This window comes from Piliocolobus tephrosceles, chromosome 16, assembly GCF_002776525.5.
Source record: "Piliocolobus tephrosceles isolate RC106 chromosome 16, ASM277652v3, whole genome shotgun sequence".
Lineage (NCBI taxonomy): Eukaryota > Metazoa > Chordata > Mammalia > Primates > Cercopithecidae > Piliocolobus > Piliocolobus tephrosceles.
The window spans coordinates 48,713,333-48,730,118 of record NC_045449.1 but is presented as its reverse complement, the minus strand read 5'-3'; the positions used below and the strand labels follow the sequence as shown (position 1 = coordinate 48,730,118).

General features: G+C 40.7%; 2 protein-coding genes across 2 annotated transcripts in view; one reads left to right on the top strand and one right to left on the bottom strand.

Moving 5' to 3' along the window:
• ZPBP2 (zona pellucida binding protein 2) overlaps window positions 1-1,537 on the bottom strand; it is a 9,378-nt gene extending 7,841 nt beyond the window's left edge. Inside the window, exons 1-2 of the mRNA XM_023203935.1 lie at window positions 1,172-1,537; window positions 954-1,019 (exon numbers count right to left, since the gene is read on the bottom strand). Of these exons, the coding sequence (XP_023059703.1) occupies window positions 954-1,019; window positions 1,172-1,220 (115 nt within the window). The 5' untranslated portion in view covers window positions 1,221-1,537. The remainder of the gene's footprint in view (window positions 1-953; window positions 1,020-1,171) is intronic.
• Window positions 1,538-5,203: 3,666 nt separating this feature from the next.
• IKZF3 (IKAROS family zinc finger 3) overlaps window positions 5,204-16,786 on the top strand; it is a 96,766-nt gene continuing 85,183 nt past the window's right edge. Inside the window, exon 1 of the mRNA XM_023204245.1 lies at window positions 5,204-5,458. Coding sequence (XP_023060013.1) covers window positions 5,452-5,458 — 7 coding nt within the window. The 5' untranslated portion in view covers window positions 5,204-5,451. The remainder of the gene's footprint in view (window positions 5,459-16,786) is intronic.

The window sequence follows — 16,786 nt, the reverse complement described above, 5'->3', positions numbered from 1 at the left end:
ACACACATATGTGTGTGTGTGTGTGTGTGTATATGTATATGTATATGTATATATATGTATATATACACACACACACACACATATACACACACATATATATATGCTGGGTGCTGTGGCTCATGCCTGTAATCCCAGCATTTCGGGAGGCTGAGGCGTGCGGATCACCTGAGGTCAGAAGTTCGATACCAGCCTGACCAACATGGTGAAACCCCATCTCTAACTGCAGATTTTCTCCATTAGCAACAATAATTAAGCCTATCTGGGGCATATAGGAAGATGTGCGATTACTCCTTGTTTCTGGTTGGGTGGACAGAACGATGGTATGCTTGGAATCACTGCAACCCAGAAAGATATTAATTTTAAAGCCTACTGAATGCCAGGCTCTGAGCACATGAAGACAACGTCCTACAGTTTGGTTGGGGGTCGGGGAGAGAACCCAAACATACAAGGAGTCTAAACATGACACGTGCTATCAACTGGCTCAATTTATCTAAAATTAGCTATGTAATTAATTTTCCTCGGGTAAGTTTCACTGCAGAGATAGAGGACATTTGAGCTGAGCCCTGAAGGATGCGTGTGAGTTTTCCAGTTAATACGGGGAAGATTAAAGATATTCCAAACAGAAGGCCTTGGAAATCACGCCTCTGCGTGGGTTTCCCGCGTTGCAAAGCAGCAGAGACAGCTGGAAGTGAGATGGCATCAGAGAAAGAGATCTGGAATAAATCCCAGCCCCTTGCGAGCTGCAAGGCTTTAGAGCAAGGCGACACAATAGGGGTCGCTGTAAGGATGAAAAGATGCGACCGTCGTGAACTGCCAAGCAGATGCTTGGTATAATAGATGCTCAATAAAGGCTGACTCGTTCCCCTTCCCTCCAGGTAAGGGAAGCTCTTCCGGAAAGAGCTTCGCAGTTCCGGCCCCTCCAATGGGCCCGCGTGTGTAGAGGTCCTTATTACCTGGCTGTCCTGTCTTGCCATAAAGGAAGCCCTTCGCATTGAATAAGGTAGATCGCGGGCATCGGACTGCGGAGGAAAGAAACCACTGACTTTTACTTAGAAGAGGAGAGGGGTTCAGAGTCGGGCAGGGCAGGGCAGGGCAGGGCAAGGCGAAGGAGGCAGGACCGGGAAGCTCGGGCAGAGGGAGAGGACTGGGCACCGGGCGGAGGGAGCCCCACCTCCTGTGAGGCACCAGAGCACCGCGGAGAGTAGGACCCACGTTCGCATCACAGTTCAGGGGCTGGCGTAGCAGGAGGCGTCGAGGGACAGACCCCTTCCTACCTCAGCCCCGGCCCAACACCTCTGCACCTCCCCACCTCCTCCACAGTCCGGAGCAGAACGCCGGGGTCGCCTCCCCTACCCGTCTGTCGCCACCGCGGGAGCGGACGCGCAGGAGAGCGCGTGCGTGCTTCGATTCTCGCGCGCTGGGGCTGGGCGATCGCGAGGGAGGCGAGGCGAACGCCAGCTCCCCTCGCGCCCACAGAGCAGCAGGCACGCGAACTCTTCGCGCCTCGCTTCCGGCGCCATTTTCTCGCGCTCCTGCCCCCTTGTTCTCTGAGTGGAGCGAAAGGGAGGAAGAGAGTAAAGGAAAAGAAGCCACAGCGTCGCGTTCCGGGGATTCCCCAGTCTAGGGGCTGAAGGGATCAAGGAGAGAACACCGCGAGTCACAAGGACCGTGGTGGGGTAGGGCGGCTAGGGGATGCGATGAGGAATCCCCTAGGAAGGGGACCTGAGGAAGGCAGAGACTTGTGACAATTTCCCCCTCACGTGAAGCAGAGAGGCCCGTGTGGGGATTTCCTACGCCTCTCTTCTCATGAACACTGAAACTGTGTGTCCAATCTCTTTCAAACTGACACGCGATTTTTACCTAATTGCATTCTTTACCCGCAAGACCAAGACCCAGAGGAGCCACTGCTGAGCCAAGAAGGCGCCTCTGGGCCTTCCCACTCAAGAGGAACGTTGAATCTTCATTTTCACTTCAAGTATGAGGCGATGTGAGAGAGCTCCCCCAGTGCAAACGCATCTAGGTTGATGAAGTGACCTTGCTTTAAAAATGGGCCCAGTTGTAAGGCAAGAGCCAGATTGGCTTTTTCTGTAGGGATGAATGATTAGTCAAGATCAGGGAGCTCCGAAGGGGATCATGCCCTCGTCTTTGATGGTTCCTTCTTGGCTACTAGTTTGGTGACCCGAAAGGCCCTGTGTGTTGTCTGTTTCTTAGCAGCGGGACACCACCCTCAGTAGTGGTTTTGAGTAGGCTGGTTAGTAGAGAGAGCCCAAGGTTCAGACAGGGTGCAGAATGGTTATTTTGGGTGAGATCAAGAGTTTTCGGTTTTATTTCCTTTGAGCCGAGTCAGTACTTGGACTATCTCATATGGTCCAGGAGCAACCTTTGTCAGTAATTTCATTTTTAGTCACTGTTAATTTTATCTATATAGCATAAGCCATGAAATGTGACTCAGTGAGTCAGATCCACCCATTGTCAGTTACCATGTCTGGATTCATGGTCTGGTCTCAACTGCTCGCTTCTTAAGGTGATGATAATGAAGATAGATGTAGGCATTATCTTGACTCCCTACAAGTTTGTCATTCCAGTTTTTGTCAAAGTATAAATCCACAGTGTGTTTTATTGGCTTCTCGGTTTTTTGTAAGTAATTGATCCTTGTAAATCCTATGTGATAAACTAAATCCTATGAGAGGAGACTTAACCAAATGAGTAATAGTTGTCTGTCAGAAGTACCCATCCACTCTTTTTATATAAACTTTTTGTTTTAGAAGAGTTTTATATTTACAGAAAAATTGCAAAAACAGTGCAGGGAGTTTTTACATACTCCCTCCCGATTTTCCCTATTACTGACATCTTACATTGGTATGGTACATTTCTTACAATTAATGAACCAATATTGATACATTACTATTAACTGAAGTCCAAACTTTATTCACATTTCCTTACTTTTTTATTCAATGTCCTCTCCACCCCGTTTCTTTTTGTTTGTTTTTGCTCCAGGATCTCATGCGGGATCCCACATTACCTATAGTCATTGTATCTCCTTAGATTCCCCTTGGCTGGGTCAGACTTCTCTTGTTTTTGAAGGTCTTGACCTGGCTTTAACTGATGAGGTATTTTGTAGAATGCCTCTCTAATGGAATTTTGTCTTTCTCCATATTAGACTGGAATTATGGGTTCTTAGGATGAAGATTACAGAGATAAAATGACATTCTCATCACATCGTATCAAGGAGACATACTATCAACATGCCTTATCACTTGATGTTAACCTTGGTCTGCTGGCTGAGGTACTGTTTGTTAGGTTTCTCCACTGTCAGCTTATTCCCCCGCTTTCATACTATACTCTTCGGAAGGAAGTCACTTTGTGCACCCACACTTAAACAGTGGGGATTTATGCTGCAACTCCTTGAAGATGGAGTAGCTACATAAATTATTTTACCAATCCACTTTCAATCCCCTTAGGTATCACTCTTGGGAGTCTGAAGTACTCAGTATTGAACTATTTACAGAGTACTAACACATTCTACTTTCAAATATACAGAGAACATTGTAATGGAAAATCATAAAGTTTCCTTACAACTTTTTTTTTTTTTTTTTTTTTTTGAGATGAAGTCTCACTCTGTCGCCCAGGCTGGAGTGCAGTGGCATGATCTTGGCTCCCTGCAACCTTCGCTTGCAGGGTTCAAGCGATTCTCCTGCCTCAGCCTCCTGAGTAGCTGGGATTACAGGCGTGTGCCACCACAGCCAGCTAATTTTTGTGTTTTTAGTAGAGACAGTATTTCGCCATGTTGGCCAGGCTGGTCTCGAACTCCTGACCTCGTGATCCACCTGCCTTGGCCTCCCAAAGTGCTGGGATTATAGGTGTGAGCCACCGCGCCTGGCCTACAGCTTTTTAATAACCAAATAAGTTTTCATCCTCATACCATCCTTGTGAAATTTTACAGTTCCTCTTCTGCTACTTTTGATGTGCTATTTTTGCTTCTAGAAACTAACAAACAACAAATTTCCCCTTTCAGTACTAAAATTAGACCTAGTGTTTAGAGTATTTCTCCAAAATTGATATCCTGCAGAACTCCCAACTCGTGCAGTTATAGAGATGCTACTGTGGTGCTTAAAGCCAATGTAGTTTTTCACCCACTTAAATATATTTGTATATACAGACATCACATAGACTGCCTATACCAATGACGTACTATTGTTTAAAACTACAATTCATAAAATTACAGCATGTATACTTTAACTTGTAAGTGTGGGTTTCTTCTGATATGGTCAGCTGATGCACAAATCCCCAACCTTAAGTCTCAAATATATTTGTATACACTCATAATTTTCTAATAGCAGTGATGGTGGCCTTTTGAGACTCATTCGTATATTGTCCAACACTCTGGGCATCTTTAGAAGGGCTCACCTGAACAATGTCACTTAAACCTCAATGTGAAGAAAAGTTCTGCTTTGAAAAACAGTTTTGTGGTCACTTCCCCTTTCCTCTCTCTGCAGTTAAATGTGTGCTTTACCTCTGGACAGTAGGGAGGATGTTGGGAGCAGATGTTGACTGATACATATCTGTATACTAACATCTTTAAGTTAATTTTACTATCTTACTGCCCTACCTTCAACCCTTAGCTCTACTTTCTTTGATTAATTTTCTGGTACAGCCTATACGTATTTTTGTAAGGTGTCTATTTGGAAGAAGGCAGGCTGGGAGAAAATCAACACACTCTATAAAACACTCACTCTATTTATATAGAGTGGGTAGTGTGAGTCGTGGCAAATGAACCAAGCAGTTCCCAGAGGGAAAACAAAAGTGAGATAATTGCTTCCAAAAATTAAAAAGTTGAGTTGATAAAAGTGCCAAAATCCAACTGTCTTTCTGAAAACTTGGATCAAAAACTTTTACCATGTGAAATGAAAAAGTGAGGAAGGAAAAAAAAATAATTTGAAAGAAGGGAGTTCTCACTGATACTTTCCACGGCTGTTATCACCGAATCTAGACAAAAAGTTCCAGATCTCCCTCAATTTAAGATAAATTTAAGTCTTTGAACTTGAGCTTGCCAAGAAAGCAAGGCTGACCCCCCACCCTCCGTGTGATATTACTTTTCTCATCCATTATCCTTCTAAAATAGACATTTTGAGACAATTTAGTGATGCGCCATTTCCATCCTGTCAGGGTTCCTTGGGTTTGACATTCAAAAGGGGGCTGGAGGTGCGGAACCCGCCGCACTCCGCGGCCAGCGTCCTTTAAAGCAGCCGCCAGCCAGCGCCGCTGTAACCCCGCGCACCGGCAGGTCGCCGGCTCCTGCCCCTTTCAATCTGCGCCGACGCAGCGGCCGGATCCCGGGGACTCCCCGCGCCGGGAATCTCCCGCCAGCTGCGCGCTGAGTCCAGGCGACGGCAGGAGCACGTGGAGAGGCCGGGTAGCCACAGCGGCAGCTCCAGCCGGGCCGGCAGCGACATGGAAGGTGAGCCTCCAGCCCGCTTCTTTTCTCCGGGGTCTTTGAGAAGCTTGGCCTGTGCACAGCAGAAAGAGTTTCTTATGAATCTCGGTTTTGCTTCTATTTATTTCTTTTGTCAAAAGTAAATATGAGGTATTTCAGAGGACAAAGCGCGTCGGTTCTCTTACGTCTCTCACTTGTCCTTCCCCCGCCCTTTGGAAAGTGATAACTTCTTTGCAATTTTATTTCTAAAGGGTTGTCAGACATGGGGGGTCTACCCTACATCTGCAGAGGAAGAGCACTTAAGGGGTGTCCCTGAAACGCCTGCAAATCTGGGGGTGGAATAACTAACACTTTTGGATATTTTTTCCTTCATGGCCTCAGTGTTCATTGGAATTAGGCTAATCTGAGTAACTTGTTTTCTTACAAGGGTAAATGGTGTCATATAGGAAAGGTACATTTTAAAGCGGTTGGCTTTAAAATTCCCTTGGAATTCGATCTTCTAATGAGTCTTCTTTACCCAACGCAAAAAGCAGGTTCACTTTAGGAGTTTCATATTAAATAATTTTGAAAGTCGTACCGCTATCCTCGCTTCTCATTTTTCATTCTGTACTTCCTTGGGATACCTAAAATTTCACACTGCTACTGTAAACTCTTCAATGGTCTTTTCAACTAGTGTTTCTAAAACCTTGAAAATGGCAAATGCATCTCAACTTGGGGGGATGGTGGGATTATGAAATTCAGAATTTCATTCTGTTAAAAATGAGATATTGACACCTAACTAAAATGTTACTTTGATAAATGTGAAGATTGTGAATATTTTCTTCGTAATAATGGGAGGATCTCTAATTAACAATGAACTGATCTTTGGCAGCTTTATTTCTAGAGTATATTAAGTTATTAAAATATCAAAAACTTTATGCTCTTAATTTTTTAAATTAGGGGTCGAAAACTAAAAATTTTGCATTTTTAACATTTAAATAATGGTCTATTGAAGTGTAATTTTTAACAAAGGTTTTATTGGCCAATAACAAGGAAAAAAAGTTGGGCTGTTGTATACTATGGGAAAAATAATTTTTAAAAAGCTCTTATGCTTTAATTATTACAAATGATTAATTTGTTTTTATGAAATTATAAATCAGTACTCCGACACTATTTTTCCTAGCCTTAACCATACCACATATCAAGGATAATGTACAGAATCGTGTAAATCCATAGAAACTGGAATATTTCTCTATAAATGTTAATACTTCCAAATTCATTTATTTAATGTGAAATAAAGAAACTAATCTTATTATATAGAATAAATAAAGAAACATATCTTAGGTTATTGGTGTACTAACATAGATATTTAATAAGCCTGGATGAAGACTCGCTTAGGAAGAAAAGAATGAAAACTTGTGTAGAATTTAATTTAGAATGTGTAGACTATAAATGGAAAGAGAATATAGATCAATAATTTTTAAAAGTTGTGTTTACATGCTTAGATTAAATTTATAGGTCCATGGAGATAGTATAGATTATGCTTAATGCAAAAACTTTAACATTTAAATTTTAAAAAGAGGTTAATTATGTGAATTTGGCTATTTTAATGTCAGGTCCTTGAGGATAGAGTGTTTGATGTGGTAAAATATCTAGTTCATTATGGCTACCCAAAATTGACTAATGTGGCCCATGTTTTTGATATTTAAAATATTTTTTATATCATCTTGTGGTTTTGATTTCAGTCTAGAATAGAGATTTGGTCTGTAGTGTATACCTCTCTTGGCAATGTAAGAAAGTAGAATACTTCATGGAATACTTTTATTTTCTGCCCAATTTGGGGGTTACATTGATTCATAACGGTTTATTTTACAATGCAATACTGAATATAATTCATTCAGCATATAAAGTCATTTAGCAAATTCATTTATCTTTTAATTAATGTATTGAGACTTTCTATGTATGAAGATGTCAGATGAATAAACTTTTGAAATAGAAATCTTGTAGAAATGAAGATTTAATGCATATACTAAATCAGAAGCTATAGCTTTTTAATTTTCTCACAATCTGTGATCTTAAATATTTTCTACCCAAAGGCTCTTTATGAATCACTAAATTTTGTTATTTGTACTATAACATCTCTTCTGTCTGTTATGGTCAGGAAATGAGGTGGTTCACAAACATGAATTTCACAGGTAATGGCAGACTTCTTATTTAATGTAAACCATTTTTATTTTTAACAATATTGAGTAAAAATTTTTCTAAGTATATTTATTACACAGCCCCCTGCTTTATAAGCAAGGTACACAAGAGATAAGTTTATCTCCGCAACTCTGAGTTACTGTTCTGACCATCAGATCATGTATTATTCCATAATATATTCTCACAGGGATTTTGAGCGATGTAAAGCTGAATGCCCCTACACCAAATATACCCAGAATATTGTACAATTTTTGTCTCCTTCTTGATATTAGCTTATATTTCTTACCACATAGATTGTTTGGTAGTAGTTTTTTGTTTCAGGTACCTTTCCATGTTCTGGATGGCTGAGATTAACGGAGATAAAGCCTGTAGTTGATGGAATCTGTTTGTCCTCAGTTGTGAGCCTATGGAGGATGAAATACAAAGGTTTTAAGAAACAAAAGCCACAGAAAGGCCATGGCGTCCTGGTAGAATATATTTTTTCAAAATTCCTGTTTGTGCTTCCTATAATCCAGTATGCTATTTCACGCTTCCATGTCTTTACTATTATGTTCACCCATTCTCTACTTGGTTATGCCTGCTCATCTTTCAAGACTGTTCAGGCATCATCGCCATGAAGGCTCTACGATGACCTTCTTCTGATGACCTCCTCCTAGTGCCTTTTGGTGATCACCCCTACCCACTCTCTCATGTTCCTTCACCTTGGCTAAAGGCCTCTCCTTTCTGTGTATATTTCTACCACATTGTGTTGAAATTATTTATTGATTTAGGTGTTTATTGCGCCTCTTGTCTTTAACCTTCTGGAGAGCAGAGACTGTGTCTTGTTTTTGTACACTGAGTGCCAAGGACAGTTTCCGGTTCATAGAAGGCCCTCAGAATTTGTTGTATTCAATTAAAATAGTGCTGAAAAAGTACTTTTTATTATGTTTATTGTGATGCATTTTATTTAAATAAATTTTTAAAGTAGGAGATTGGGGCTAGTAATTATTTGATAAAACTCAGTAGTTTTTTTTAACACTTAAGCTGTATAATTGAAAAAGAAAGCTTGGAAAACAAAAATGTTGTTGGATATTTTTTGCTACACTGTCACTTAAAGCCAATTTTAACAAAATTAGATTTAGGGGGTACATATGCAGGTTTCTTACATAAGTATATTATGTGATGCTGAGGTTTGGGCTTCTATTGATCCTGTCACCCAAATAACGACCATAGTATCCTATAGCTAGTTTTTCAACCCTTGCCCTCCTCCCACCCTTCCCCATTTTGGGGTCCCCAGTGTCTAATTTGGGGGTCACATTAACTCATAACCGTCCATGTGTACCCAGTGTTTAGCTCCCACTCGTGAGAACATGCGGTACTTGGTTTTCTCTTTCTGTGTTAATTCACTAAGAATAATGGCCTCCAGCTGCATCCATGTTGTTGCAAACGATATGATTTCATTCTTTTTTGTGTAAAGTCAGATTTTAACTGTTAAATTTACATAAGCAGATATCAGGATCACAATTAGTCTATTAAAATATCCTTTGAGGCTGGGCACGGTGTCTCAAGCCTGTAATCCCAGCACTTTGGGAGGCCGAGACGGGTGGATCACGAGGTCAGGAGATCGAGACCATCCTGGCTAACACGATGAAACCCCGTCTCTACTAAAAGATACAAAAAACTAGCCGGGCGTGGTGGTGGGCGCCTGTAGTCCCAGCTACTCGGGAGGCTGAGGCAGGAGAATGGCGTAAACCCGGGAGGCGGAGCTTGCAGTGAGCTGAGATCCGGCCACTGCACTCCAGCCCGGGCGACAGAGCGAGACTCTGTCTCAAAAAAAAAAAAAGAAAAATCATAAGGATGACACCAAGGCCTTTTGGATCACTAAAAAAAGATTCAATAATGATACAATACTTATAATTCATTTATAATATATGTAGATTGAAAAGTAATCTGTGTATAACTTTATTAATTAATATTACTGTATAACTCATCAAAATACTTTTATTCCTAGTGATTCTGAATGGGATTATTTTTTCAGCCTAATTGAAATCTGGTTTTTGCATCCAAAAGTAAAGGTTTTTTTTTTTTTTAATTAATAAGTTATTTAAAAAATTTAAGGGCTGAGCACAGTGGCTCACACCTGTAATCCCAGAACTTTGGGAGGCCAAGGTGGGAGGATTTCTTGAGGCCAGGAATTTGAGACCAGCCTGGGCAACACGGTGAGGCCCTGTTTCATAAAAAATAATAATAAAATAAAAATAAATTGGCCTGGTGTGGTGGTGTGCACCTGTAGTCCCAGCTACTCGGGAGGCTGAGGTGGGAGGATGGCTTGACCTGGGAGTTTGAGGCTTAAGTTAGCTGTAATGACGCCACTGCACTCCAGCATGGGCAACAGAGTGAGAACCTGTCTCAACAACAACAAAAAATTTAAGTCCAAAGTGGTATAGAGTAAATGAAAATAATATGGAATTACTATATTATATTAGATACCAATACCATATGACAATATTATGTTAGATATGTGTCCAATCCAGGAAAGAGCTAAAAACTAGGTACTTGATGGTTGCAGGTGCCTGTAGTCCCAGTTACTCGGGAGACTGAGACAGGAGAATTGGTTGAACCCAGGAGGTGGAGTTGTGGTGAGCCAAGATCGCGCCACTGCACTCCAGCCTGGGCGACAGAGCGAGACTCCATCTCAAAAACAAACAAACAAAAAAAACAAAAAAAGCAAAAAAAAAAAAAAAACTAGGTGCTTGATAATGGATATGAAACAAAGTGCATTACGCTTTACTTATTGTCAGTACTTAAAATCAGCTTACTGCATGATTTTTTGTGACAGTGGAATTGGCAATATGTCACATTGTACTTAGTAGTATTCTTAGAGATGAAATTTTTGGCACATTAGGTTATTGTGGGTTTACAAAGGAAAGTTTTCTTTCTTTTTTCTTTAAATAGAGACAAAGTCTTGCTGTGTTACCCAGGCTGGTCTTGAACTCCTGAGCACAAAAGATTCTCCTGCCTTGGCCTCCCAAAGTGCTAGGATTACAGGGATAAGCCACCAATGCCCAGACAATGAAGGACACTTTTAAAATAAGAAATGGAAAACATTTTTTTTTTTTTTTTTTTTTTTGAGACGGAGTCTCGCTCTGTCACCCAGGCTGGAGTGCTGTGGCTGGATCTCAGCTCACTGCAAGCTCCGCCTCCCGGGTTCACGTCATTCTCCTGCCTCAGCCTCCCGGGTAGCTGGGACTACAGGCACCGCCACCTCGCCTGGCTAGTTTTTTGTAGTTTTTAGTAGAGACGGGGTTTCACCGTGTTAGCCAGGATGGTCTCGATCTCCTGACCTCGTGATCCACCCGTCTCGGCCTCCCAAAGTGCTGGGATTACAGGCTTGAGCCACCGCGCCCGGCCTGGAAAACATTTCAATACTGTCACTCGTGAAACAGTACAAAGCTATTATTTTTCTACTCTGAATTATCTAAGGATTATTCAACTAGGTTTCTTGTTTATTTTGTTGATTAATACACCTATAGCCCCTTCTAGACTGTTAATTTCCAAAGTTTAGGGGTCTCTCTCTCTTTTTTTTTTATTTTTTGAGATGGGGTCTGTCTACATTGCAAGCTGATCTCAAACTCCTGGGCTCAAGCAATCCTCCCACCTCATCCTCTTGAGTAGCTGGGACTAGAGACATGTGCCACCATGCGTAACTAGGAATCTTTTCATAACCGGTGGTAACTAGTACCCAACCCAGTCCCCAGCACATAGTAGGCCTGTAGTCATATTTGTTTAATAAATTAATGAATGAGTTGCCTGTGTGTTTGGTCACTTGACTCTTTACTTGCCCAGCTTTTTTTTTTTTTTCCTTTTTTTTCTTTTTTTTTGAGGCGGAGCCTCCCTCTGTCGCCCGGGCTGGAGTGCAGTGGCCGGATCTCAGCTCACTGCAAGCTCCGCCTCCCGGGTTTACGCCATTCTCCTGCCTCAGCCTCCCAAGTAGCTGGGACTATAGGCACCCTCCACCTCGCCCGGCTAGTTTTTGTATTTTTAGTAGAGACGGGGTTTCACTGTGTTAGCCAGGATGGTCTCGATTTCCTGACCTTGTGATCCGCCCGTCTCGGCCTCCCAAAGTGCTGGGATTACAGGCGTGAGCCACCGCGCCTGGCCTTGCCCAGCTTTTATAGTAAAAGGGAGGAAGGAAAATAGAGACATTCAAACTGGTGTATTTTGCTGGCTAATTTTTGAAGGTGCTGTTAAAGGTTTAGTAGAAGAGATTGAAGTATTGGCTAAATCCAATGGGTGAATACTGCCATTTTTCTAATCCACGCCCCTCAAAATACAATGCCTTCTAACTTTTAGCTTTATTTAATAATTTTGGTACATTTTTTATTTCAGTACCTATTTAAACAAGCACTGCAGTTTCCACAATAAACCATTTCTTCACAATAGATGTTTTGATTCTTAAACTTGTTGAACATAACTTCACTTAATTTGAATACTCTATCACAGCAACATCAGTTCATTTAAGAAGTACTGTCTATTAGAGAGACTATTGATTTACCAGAATGTTTGGCACATCAGAACAATTTCCTGTTTCCTAGAGGAGTCTGTGGATATGAGAAAAAGATCACTCTCACAAACCTATAACATTTTTATGGATATAGAATTACATCATAACTGATGGAAAATATTGTCCAGTATGAAAACTGGAAGTAACTAATTTTATTTATTTAACAACTAATCATTTTTGCTGTCATCTACCTCTATTTCTTAGTTAAGAAATCCCTTAACCTAGACTGCTAAGAATCACTAATAGTTGATTTATATGCTTGCATACAGTGTAGGCAGTTCCACAAGTGTGCTTCACGGGCCAACTTGATTTAAATTTCATTTGAATTTCACATACAATTCCAGACTTTAAAGTATTGAAGATGATCAGTGGATAAATTTATCCTCTGACCTCAGAATGAGATTTTTTTTTCCAAATATTAAAATTTTATAAATGTGATGAGTAAAATCATGGTGCTGCTGATCTTTTTTCTCCTGTGCATATTTTCTCATGTAAAATTATTATTATTATTATTATTATTATTATTATTATTTTGAGACAGAGTCTGGCTCTTGTTGCCCAGGCTGGAGTGCAGTGGTATGATCTCGGCTCCCTGCAACCTCCGCCTCCCAGGTTCAAGCAATTCTCTTGCCTCAGTCTCCTGAGTAGCTGGGATTACAGGTACCCGCTACCATGCCCGGCTAATTTTTGTACTTTTAGTAGAGACAGTATGTCACCATGATGGCCAGGCTGGTCTCGAACTCCTGATCTCAGATGATCCGCCCTTGGCATCCCAAAGTGTTGGGATTACAGGCGTGAGCCACCGTGCTGTAAGTTATTTAAGTAAGAATATTATTAACAGTTTGTGACCAGCCTGGCCAACATGGTGAAACCACAGTGAAATCTACTAAAAATACAAAAATTAGCCGGGTGTGGTGGCACGTGCCTGTAATCCCAGCTACTCAGGAGGCTGAGTCAGGAGAATTGCTTGAACCCGGGAAGCCTAGGTTGCAGTGAGTGGAGATTGAACCATTGCACTCCAGCCTGGGCGACACAGCCAGACTCTGTCTAAATAAATAAATAAATAAATAAATAAATAAATAAATAAATAAGAATATTACTAACTGTCTTATTCCCTGTACTTCATTAAGTGCTTGTAAAGGCTAAGGCTCAGGTGCTTGGGGCATGCTTCTGTCACAGTATAGTAATCAACTACTCACTAACAAGGACATGTAACATGTAACCTTACAAGCATTGAAAAGATTTATAATGTACATATACAATATACATTGTATATTATAATACATGTTACATCATCATTGTATACTATAAATCTTAAATGCTTATAATAAGGTTGGGGCACTTCTTGTTTTATTTTTACGTTCAGAATTAAATAAAATGAATGTTAAATATTTTTGCAATTCAACTTTGAAGCAAAGATTACTTATCATCCTTTCTCAAGTTTCTGGGAATAGTTTAATTAAAAACTGTTCTGAAATAATAAGGTGAAGCACTCCTGCCTCAGCCTCCTGAGTAGCTGGGATTACAGGCGTGTGCCAATACTGCCAGACTAATTTTTCAGATTTGAATTAGTAGGGCTAGGAGACCAGAATGCACAAACAAGTACATAGCTTCTAAGTGTGCCAAGCCAATAGCATAGTGTGCACTTCTCAATAAAAGGAATTTGGAGATTCTCAAAGGACTCTACAGATACCATTGCAAACATCAATGACCTAGCATGGATTTAGTTGCCCCAGACCTAAACAACTAGAACATGTTTACACATAATCCAACTGGGGAGGGAGATCCAATCTATATAATAGGACAAATAATGATTGAACAAGTCGATATTAGGAATTCATGTAGTGCTTATAGATTTTATAACTACTGTAACTCTACACGGTGATACTTGATGATTATATGATGACCTTGAGGTGTTTCACCATTAGTCTCACATTTCAACAAGAATTAAGATTAGACACAAAAACAAGACAAAAACTTCTTTTTTTGCAACAGAACATGTTTATACTAAAATCTTATGTGGGATCAGATGCAAGTGTAATGTTCCAAATGAGAGATTGGAGAAGGAGCAAGAGACCACTGCTAAGCCCATCTTCCTCTTGCCATAGATCAGCACCTGTGGCAGCCCTCTGCAACCCTGGATTCCATAAAACACATTTTGAAAATGACTGATTTAGACCGTCACATATTTTTCCTACTAGTAACCTTGTATCTAGACTTGCCTCTTTTAATCTCTTTTGAGGATTGCTGCCAGAATGATCTTCCTAAAATATAAAGTTATCCTCCTACTCAAACACCATTTAAACTATTTTTTAGTTGGACATTTAAGATACTCCACAACGTAGCTTCAGTACCTTTCCAGTGGTATCTTCTGTCCTCTAATGTGACTCTGGACTGCTTAGTATTCCCTGTTCAGGAATTGCTTTCCCTCACTCCCCATTTTGCTAATGCTGTTCTTCCAACTCAACAAGTTCAAAAACGAACTAATTTTCTCTCCATTACAAACCAACTTCTTCTGACTTCCCAGCACTGTGAATAGCACCACAATCATGCCAACTGAAATCCTCACTCATCCTTTATGGTCTATTCCAAATGCCGTATCCTTTAGGAAGCCATCCCTCATTCTAAGAAGAATCCTCCCTTTTCTGAAACATGGTGACATTTTGTGCTATCTAATGACTTCAAGGCTCTAACTCTGTTTTATGTTCAAACATGACGCATTTTTGCATGGTTTTAGTACACTCTAATTTGTCTAGGATTGCAATTACCATGTACATTGAGGAAGGATATGTTTGTTTAGTTTAGAGCTTAGCCTCTTTAACCATTTTATTATTGTTTTTTATTTAATACATGGTTTTATTTCCTTGTTTTTAAAATTTTATTTCCTTTTGTTTTTTTAAATTGATGCAGCATGCATCCTTCTGCATTTAGCTATTGCATTCATGGTGATTCTATAAATACGTCTATCTACCTTATTCTGTCTTCTGGAATAATTGTGCTGGTGCATTTGCATTTTGAGATAAAGAGTATTATTTACTCTCACTTATTCCACATTTATATTACAATTGGGACTTTGTTTTTTTGGTTGTTTTTTTTTTTGTTTGAGACGGAGTCTTGCTCTGTCACCCGGGCTGGAATGCTGTGACGTGATCTAGGCTCACTGCAATCTCTGCCTCTCCAGTTCAAGCGATTCTCCTGCCTTAGCCTCCTGAGTAGCTGGGATTACAGGCATGTGCCACCACGCCCGGCTAATTTGTATTTTTAGTAGAGACAGGGTTTCTCCATGTTGATCAGGCTAGCCTCGAACTCCTGACCTCAGGTGATCCACCTGCCTTGGCCTCCCAAAGTGCTGGAATTACAGGCGTGAGCCACTGCTCCTGGCCTGTTATTTTTTTTTTAATAAAAAAAATTTTGACCAGCATTGCTTACAGTTGAAATAGTAGCAGCAAAACCTGTCATCACTCTGATAGCATACATTGCATCAGTGGTAGGTCGTCTTCACATATGTACTTAACATATGCTTTTTATTGTTTAAAAGATTTTAAAAGATAGTTGAAGAATGACAGTTTTATAACATTTAATTTTGAGGAATCTTGTAATACAACATTTATTATACAATATAATTCAAAAGTCAGAAATCTTCATTCTTCATTCTAAAACTATTTATTGAATACCTGTTTTGTGCCACATATGCAAAATACTGGCAACACAGTGGTGAACAAGGCAGGCAAAGCTTTGGCCCTTACAGACCAAAGAACAAGTAATAACAATTGAAATAATTAAATTTATGCTAAGTGCTATGAAGGAAATAAAAAGAATGCTAATATGGAGAGTAATGGTAGGAGGCAGGCTCAGGAACCTCTCCTCTAAAGAAGAGGTCTGGCTAGTGATAGGAATTTGGCTTTGGCTGTCTTCTTCAGCAAATAGATGATAATAGATGATTTTTTTTTTTTTTTTTGTGAGATGGAGTCTCACTCTTGTCACCCAGGCTGGACAATCTTGGCTCACTGCAACCTCCGCCTCCGGGGTTCAAGCGATTCTCCTGCCTCAGCCTTCTGAGTAGCTGGGATTACAGGTGCACACCACCACGCCTGGCTAGTTTTTGTATTTTCAGTAGAGAACAGGGTTTCACCTTGATGGTCAGGTTGGTCTCGAACTCCTGACCTCTTGATCTGCCCGCCCCGGCCTCCCAAAGTGCTGGGGATTATGGGTGTGAGCCACCGCGCCCAGTCAATGATATTTAAAGCCAAGGGAATGAATGGGATCACCTAAACAGAGAATATATTGAAAGAAGTGCTCTCAGGATAGTGCCTGGAGACATACCTCATTTGGTCAGGTAGAGGAGAAGCCAGCAAAAGAGAAAGAGCAGCCAGTGAGACAGGAAGAAAACCATCAGAGTGTGGTGTAACGGAATTCAAGAAAGGAGAGTATTTCATGAAGGAGTGGGTGGTCAGCTATGTTGAATGTGGCTGAGAAATCAAGCAAGATAAGGACAAAGAGTGTGGTTGGTTTTGGCAACATAACACTTGCTAGTGACCTTGACAAAAGTGGTTTCTGTGGAGTGGTGGGGATGGAAACCAAATCGAAATGGTTAAAGTGGGAATGGGAATAGAGGAAGTAGAAACGTT